The following is a 7,852-nucleotide window of genomic DNA, read 5'->3' on the forward strand; positions in this document are numbered from 1 at the left end:
AATCGGGAGAGTAGGCGTGTATGGTCCCTGATGCGCTGTGACTCACTCCCGGCCGGCTACATTGAGCATGCGCGGAATCCCGCAAGCCCTGGAGCCGGCAGCCCCCACAAGCAGGGACAGCGCTGCCCCTGCTGTGGGGATAGGGCATCGCCAAGCTGCAGCTGCCAATATCGATAGCTGCAGCTGGCGGAACGGTCAGGCGAACTGACCGTTCATACATTGCCCTGCCTATCGGTGTTGCTATCTTGTAGCATAGCGCCCCTGTCATTTACCGCCCAGCTCCCCATTCATACAAGGGGGAGAAGCGGTATCAGCACACGTTACGTGCGCCGATGCCGCCTCGGCGGTTAATACATCTGCCCCACAGCCTGAAAAGTGACAGTGAGAAGCTGATTGGTTGGTATTTTATCTCTCTCCACTTTATCACTCTTTCGTTCTGCGTCGCTGTGAAATAGCGCACAGAAACTGAGAGTCTGCTATTGCAGTGCTGTGTAAATGTCAGACGGCTGCAGAGCTAAGTACAGTGTCAGACGTAGCTCCCGGCCCTGCCCAGTGCACGCCCCACCTCCCTTACTCATTACACACACTAACAATAACATACTACATAGCAAACAAAGGACATGGGTGTCTGCGGAGAGTTGTGCACCTATCACATCCACACTCACCATAGGGTTACGCCGTCCCCACCCACAAATCACACATCACGGAGTGGGGGTGCGGCCACCTTAGCAATATAAGCTGCTAGGTCCTAGAGAAGCATAGCTGATCAGCCCTGCCTGGGATAAGGGAGCTTATATCATATTCCTGGCCGTAACGAGGGGAGTGAGGCCGGTGCCGATGCCCAGGGCACGAGGCTGAGGGGGCGACACAGACGTTGCCCCGATAGCACCTTTCCCCCCATAGAAAAGTGCAGGGGGCATGCTGGGGATGGGCACTTGTTCTGCGGCATCATGAAGTCACGCTGGGGTGGCGCCGTGCTACGCATCGATCATATTGATTTGTTTTATATATTTATTTCTTTATAAAGGTGTGTTTACAGACCATCCTTCATGAGATTATTACTCTTTATCAGCCTGATTTTGGTTATCAGTGTAATTATAGGTTCATACAGATGATTATTGGGATTCAGTATGATTTACGGCCGGCGGTTCAAATCCCGTCAGCGGCATCGTCGAAAGGTAAGTACTCACTAACCTATTCTACTCCATAACCCTCCCTTAGGGGTGCCTAGCCTACCCCTAAGTGCCTAACCCTAATCCCCCCTCTAAGTGCCTAAACCTAACCCCCCCTTCCATGCCGCCTAAACCTAAGTCCCCCGGGGGAGTGCCTAACCCTAACCTCCCCCCGGGGCTGTCTAACCCTAACCCACCCGTCCCCTAGCCTAAACCTAACCTCCCAGGGGGTGCCTAACCCTAAGTAACCCCTGGGAACCCTAAACCTAACCCTCCCCCCCGCTGCTGTCCGCACCCGTCGCCCGGCTTACCTTCGATCGGTAAGCCGGGTGTCGGGCTCCCGGCGTAGAGAAAACCACAGGCGTCGGGACTTTGACGCCTGTCATTTAACCCTTGCCGGGATTATACAGTCGGGAAGCCAGTGGTCGGAATTCTGTCCATCGGCTTCCCGACTGTTTCCCGATTATTGTTTTTATAGTACCACCCAGAGCCGTAATTAGAGTTTTTGGTGCCCTGTGCCAGAAAGAGCATTGGCGCCCCCCTCATTTTTCAAAGGGACATAATACACCCAAAAAAGGGCCATGGTTTCATGGGGAAGGGCCAGGGAAGAGATAGGAGAGGCCAGGAGATGCTGGAGATAAATAGGGACATAATATAGTGCACCTGAGAGAGGGCCATGGTCTCATGGGGAAGGGCCAGGGAAGAGATAGGGGAGGCCAGGAGATGCTGGGGATAAATAGGGACATAATATAGTGCACCTGAGAGGGGGCCGTGGCCTCATGGGGAAGGGCCAGGGAAGAGATAGGGGAGGCCAGGAGATGCTGGGGATAAATAGGGACATAATATAGTGCACCTGAGAGAGGGCCGTGGCCTCATGGGGAAGGGCCAGGGAAGAGATAGGGGAGGCCAGGAGATGCTGGGGATAAATAGGGACATAATATAGTGCACCTGAGAGGGGGCCGTGGCCTCATGGGGAAGGGCTAGGGAAGAGATAGGGGAGACCAGGAGATGCTGGGGATAAATAGGGACATAATATAGTGCACCTGAGAGAGGGCCGTGGCCTCATGGGGAAGGGCCAGGGAAGAGATAGGGGAGGCCAGGAGATGCTGGGGATAAATAGGGACATAATATAGTGCACCTGAGAGAGGGCCATGGCCTCATGGGGAAGGGCTAGGGGAGAGATAGGAGAGGCCAGGAGATGCTGGGGATGAATAAGAGGAAGCTACAAGCAAGAATGATAATAAACAGAAATTTGACAGGCCCAAACAGCACCCCCTGACCTGTCGTGCCCTGTGCGATGGCATCGGCCGCACTACCCTAGCTACGGCCCTGGTACCACCATATTAAGCAGCGCTGGTCATAGAATTATTTTTTTTCACAGCTAATAGACTGGTAACCAATCATTGGTTAGGTATTGGTTGTGAAACTATAAGTCCCAGCATACCAGGCCAGTCACTGCCTGCAAAGACATGCAGGGACTTGTAGTTGCACTAGAGCTAGAAGGTCCCTCTGTCTCCCCAGTTATTGTAGGACTACGAAACCCAAGTTATAAATGCACTTATTAGTATTATTATTAATATAATTTATTTGCATGGCGCCACAAGGTATCCACAGCGCCGTACAGGGGAAAACAATACAACTGAACATCAATACATGGGGTAACTGTAAGAAAACAATACCATTGCAGGATGGGGTAAATGGGAGAAGTAAAGGGAATGGTAGAAAATAGACTAGCTTGGAGTAGTGAGGGGGGAGTAAATCACCATTGATTGCTTCTGTACCCAACAACTGGGCGGACACATAATAGACTGACCACCGTGAAAAACGCACATGAGCGCTAGCCTTCTCCCCGGCAACCATAGCGGATGCTGACCAACTGATATGATGCAAGCCGGCTACACGCTCCGACTGTTTCTATGATAGGTCACAATATTATGCACCTAAGAAGTAGGCTCCTTAATAAATGTCCATCTCCTAAAGGGGTCCATTTATCATGAAATATTTGCGGCTTATTCCACAAAAACACCCGTTAACTGCAAATATTTAGGATCACCCCCATGTATGAAGGAGAGACCGCAGTAGATATCTCTGACACCTGCTGTGATCGCTCTATTCCCGACCATAGCCGTGGCCAGATTTACCAACTTCCAGAATGCGATGCATTCCGTAGATTGACCCCCCGCAGCTACTGCCATCTGAAGATGACGTTAACCGCTGTAGCCTATAGGCTACACTTATAATTAGCTGGCAGAAGGTTCCCCGGGACCCTATCCCGGCAATGGCGGACGCGAATGAGCGGTCAGCGGAGCTGCACAGTAGCACCGGCAGCATTCCGGGCGCATGGCGGGGATGATCGCATCTTGCACTGTGATAATGGTCAGTAATGTCATGTCCAGATCACATTGCTAATAGTGCCATATTATCACGAATAGCGCGGTCAGTGTGGTCAAATTTACAGCAACTTCCCCCATGAGCGCTTCCACCAAGTAATAAACGCTCTGCTCCTGTGCTTCCCACTTAGGGCCTGATTCAGCAATGGACGCTCACATCAGGCTTGCCAACATTCTGGCTGCCCCCTCCGTGAAGGAGCTGCCAGGTCGGCATAGCGGGGGGGGGGGCGTGGCCAGCATAGGGGGGTGCAGCCGGGGATATCACCCAACATTAGCAGGGTGCGTAGTCACGCGATTTCGTCATTTTGGCCCCGCCCTGCTACACAATGCCGATATTACCAGCATTGTGAAGCAGGTGGCGGGGTCATGATAACGCGATTCAGTGTGAATCGCGTCATCAGACCCGCTGCTGCGGGGTTTGTGTGGGGATTGCGGGGATGGGGGGGTCCGGAGGGATCGGCGGTCGGCCGGGAGCGCCACCTGATTTTCGGGAGGCTCCCAGCCACGGAAGAGTGGGGAAGTATGGTTCACATGCAACGTGTTAAGCCAGTGCATTTCCACCTCTGTGCGCATTTTGATGCCACCATCGGTCGCACCTATGGCAGGTGCAGTTTCTCCATCCAAGTATGGCCTCCTGTGTTAGCGGCTGTGCATCTTCGGATGCAGCAGCTGTCAGCGACACGCTTGCTAAAACTCTCAGACCTTGCATCCAATTCTGGGCTGCGCCTCTGTGTGCAGACAATCGGGACACACGCGCAGTGCGACTTGGACGCATGCATAGTACAAAAAACATCGGTTAACTGCACACATATTGGCACTGTGAGTCTGCGACCGCCTCTGATCACATGTGTTACCAACATCCATATAATCAATTGATTCCAAATAGCGATGGACACTGACCATCGATGTTTAACAAACATTGATGGTTTGCTACCGATGGTCAGTGTCTTTCCCATGGTGATGAGGCATTGGTTATTTTCCCTTTGTCTCACGCTGCTTAGCTCCACCCTCCCATCATCTGTCCCTTATCCACGCCCAGCAATGGAAACAGATGACGGTTATGATCAGAGCGGCTGCTGCACAGTACAGGCTGCGGCGCACAGAGTCTTATATAAGACCTGGGTCGGAAGCCTCTAGGACCCGGCGGCCCGCAGTCATTGTGTGCCGTCGCTACGCCCCCTCTACATGCTTAGGGTGCGGTCCTTCCCCAATAGGCTGCAGCGCAGAGTGGTTGATAGCTCGTTTGTCCAATCAGAGAGCGAAGCTGTCTCGCACGCCTCGGCGTCCAATCCGGCAACGCGGTGGGCGGCTCCCGCACAATTGTTGTGGGCGGGGCGTGTAACGGTCTGAGGGCGGGGCTTAGAGGTGTGTAGAAAACAGCGATTGTCCCGAGACGCCGCAGCCCGCAGCAGCACAGCAGTAGGGAGCGGAGTAGGGAGCGGGGATCAGGGATCAGTAGGGAGCGCTCTATGCGCAGCGCTGGCTGGAGCGGACATGTGCAATGTGCAGCAGGCGGAGGGGGCCCCCAGGCCGGGACCCGCGGTGTGCAGGAACCTGTTCGGGCCGGTGGATCACGCAGAGCTGAGCCGGGAGCTGCGCAGCCGGCTGCGGGAGATGCGGGAGGAGAGCAGCCGCCGGTGGGACTTTGACTTCCAGAGAGGGGTCCCGCTGCCCAGCAGCCGCTACGTCTGGGAGGAGAGCCGGCTGGAGGCTGTACCCGCCTTCTACAGGGCGCCCCGGGGTGTGCTGCTCCCCGGCCTCCCGGAGACCCCCAGCACCCCACAGAGGGTGCCTCCCAGCCCGAGCCCCCCGCAGTCCCCGGAGCCCCCCCAGCCTGCCCTCACCCGCGGGTCCAGGAAGAGGTCCCAGCCTCCAATCACAGGTAGGTCTGTGCCTCTCATCCCGCTGCATTGTTACATTGTTATCCCGACTACTAAACTGACTGTTACATTGTTATCCCCACTACTAAACTGACTGTTACATTGTTATCCCGACTACTATACTGACTGTTACATTGTTATCCCGACTACTAAACTGACTGTTACATTGTTATCCCCACTACTAAACTGACTTACATTGTTATCCCGACTACTATACTGACTGTTACATTGTTATCCCCACTACTATACCGACTGTTACATTGTTATCCCCACTACTATACCGACTGTTACATTGTTATCCCCACTACTATACCGACTGTTACATTGTTATCCCCACTACTATACCGACTGTTACATTGTTATCCCCACTACTATACCGACTGTTACATTGTTATCCCCACTACTATACCGACTGTTACATTGTTATCCCCACTACTATACCGACTGCTACATTGTTATCCCCACTACTATACCGACTGTTACATTGTTATCCCCACTACTATACCGACTGCTACATTGTTATCCCCACTACTATACCGACTGTTACATTGTTATCCCCACTACTATACCGACTGTTACATTGTTATCCCCACTACTATACCGACTGTTACATTGTTATCCCCACTACTATACCGACTGTTACATTGTTATCCCCACTACTATACCGACTGTTACATTGTTATCCCCACTACTATACCGACTGTTACATTGTTATCCCCACTACTATACCGACTGTTACATTGTTATCCCCACTACTATACCGACTGTTACATTGTTATCCCCACTACTATACCGACTGTTACATTGTTATCCCCACTACTATACCGACTGTTACATTGTTATCCCCACTACTATACCGACTGTTACATTGTTATCCCCACTACTATACCGACTGTTACATTGTTATCCCCACTACTATACCGACTGTTACATTGTTATCCCCACTACTATACCGACTGTTACATTGTTATCCCCACTACTATACCGACTGTTACATTGTTATCCCCACTACTATACCGACTGCTACATTGTTATCCCCACTACTATACCGACTGTTACATTATCCCCACTACTATACCGACTGTTACATTGTTATCCCCACTACTATACCGACTGTTACATTGTTATCCCCACTACTATACCGACTGTTACATTGTTATCCCCACTACTATACCGACTGTTACATTGTTATCCCCACTACTATACCGACTGTTACATTGTTATCCCCACTACTATACCGACTGTTACATTGTTATCCCCACTACTATACCGACTGTTACATTGTTATCCGACTGTTACATTGTTATCCGACTGTTACATTGTTATCCGACTGTTACATTGTTATCCGACTGTTACATTGTTATCCGACTGTTACATTGTTATCCGGCTGTTACATTGTTATTCTGGCTGTTACATTGTTATCAGGCTGTTACATTGTTATCCCCGCTACTATACTGACTGTTACATTGTTATCCGACTGTTACATTGTTATCCCCGCTACTATACTGACTGTTACATTGTTATCCCCGCTACTATCCTGACTGCTACATTGTTATTCTGGCTGCTACATTGTTATCCCGGCTGCTACATTGTTATCCCAAGACTGTTACATTGGGCCTGATTCAGAGGTTAAAGAAAAGACTGTTTGCGCAGTTGAGCTATTTGTAATTGTACTGCGCATGCGCCAAGATTGGCGAGGGCGGACGCAGTGAGAATCTAGACGCAGAGTGAATGATAGGCAGTGAGCGTTTATGGAAGGTGATGGAGGTAATTAGACAAACGCAGGTGTGTTGCGACCGTTGCAGGAGTGTCTCAGCCTGCGACTACATCTCTGTGCGCAGTTGCAACGGTTTTGGTGGTGGACATTTTGAGCATTCGTAGAGTTGCTCATAGGATCGATGGTGCGTCTTTGTACAGGAGCGGATGATCACAGAGGCTGCCGATGGGCGTCACTGTACACATCCCAGCACCTGCGGCATTTGCATATATTTGCAGTCCGCTATGTATGTATGTATATGTAGTCAAAACGGGATTAGCGTCTACCACGCTATCGGGCCCATTGTATTCTGCTCAGCCCGTTAGATCATGTATGTCACACATAGATACATAGATACATAGCTGCTGTCACTGTGTTGTACCAGGACTTACACTCTCATTTGTTGTGTCACTACACTAGTGCTTACACTGATTTGTTGTTGTTGTGGTGTCACTACACTAGCGCTTACACTGATTTGTTGTTGTGGTGATGTCACTACACTAGTGCTTACACTGATTTGTTGTTGTGGTGTCACTACACTAGCGCTTACACTGATTTGTTGTTGTGGTGTCACTACACTAGCGCTTACACTGATTTGTTGTTGTTGTGGTGTCACTACACTAGCGCTTACACTGATTTGTTGTTGTTGTGGTG

The 7,852-nt window shown here is 51.0% G+C and overlaps 1 protein-coding gene across 1 annotated transcript; it reads left to right on the forward strand.

The window, feature by feature from the left end:
- Positions 1 to 4,909: 4,909 nt before the first annotated feature.
- Positions 4,910 to 5,444, forward strand: LOC148539171 (cyclin-dependent kinase inhibitor 1B-like; the record flags this gene model as incomplete). The annotated part of the gene is made up of 1 exon (XM_088451824.1): positions 4,910 to 5,444. A coding segment is annotated over exon 1 (388 nt), but the record flags the coding sequence as incomplete, so codon positions are not given.
- Positions 5,445 to 7,852: the final 2,408 nt, after the last annotated feature.

The sequence above is a fragment of the Taudactylus pleione genome, unplaced genomic scaffold, assembly GCF_031769625.1.
Source record: "Taudactylus pleione unplaced genomic scaffold, aTauple2 ptg000027l, whole genome shotgun sequence".
Taxonomy (NCBI): domain Eukaryota; kingdom Metazoa; phylum Chordata; class Amphibia; order Anura; family Myobatrachidae; genus Taudactylus; species Taudactylus pleione.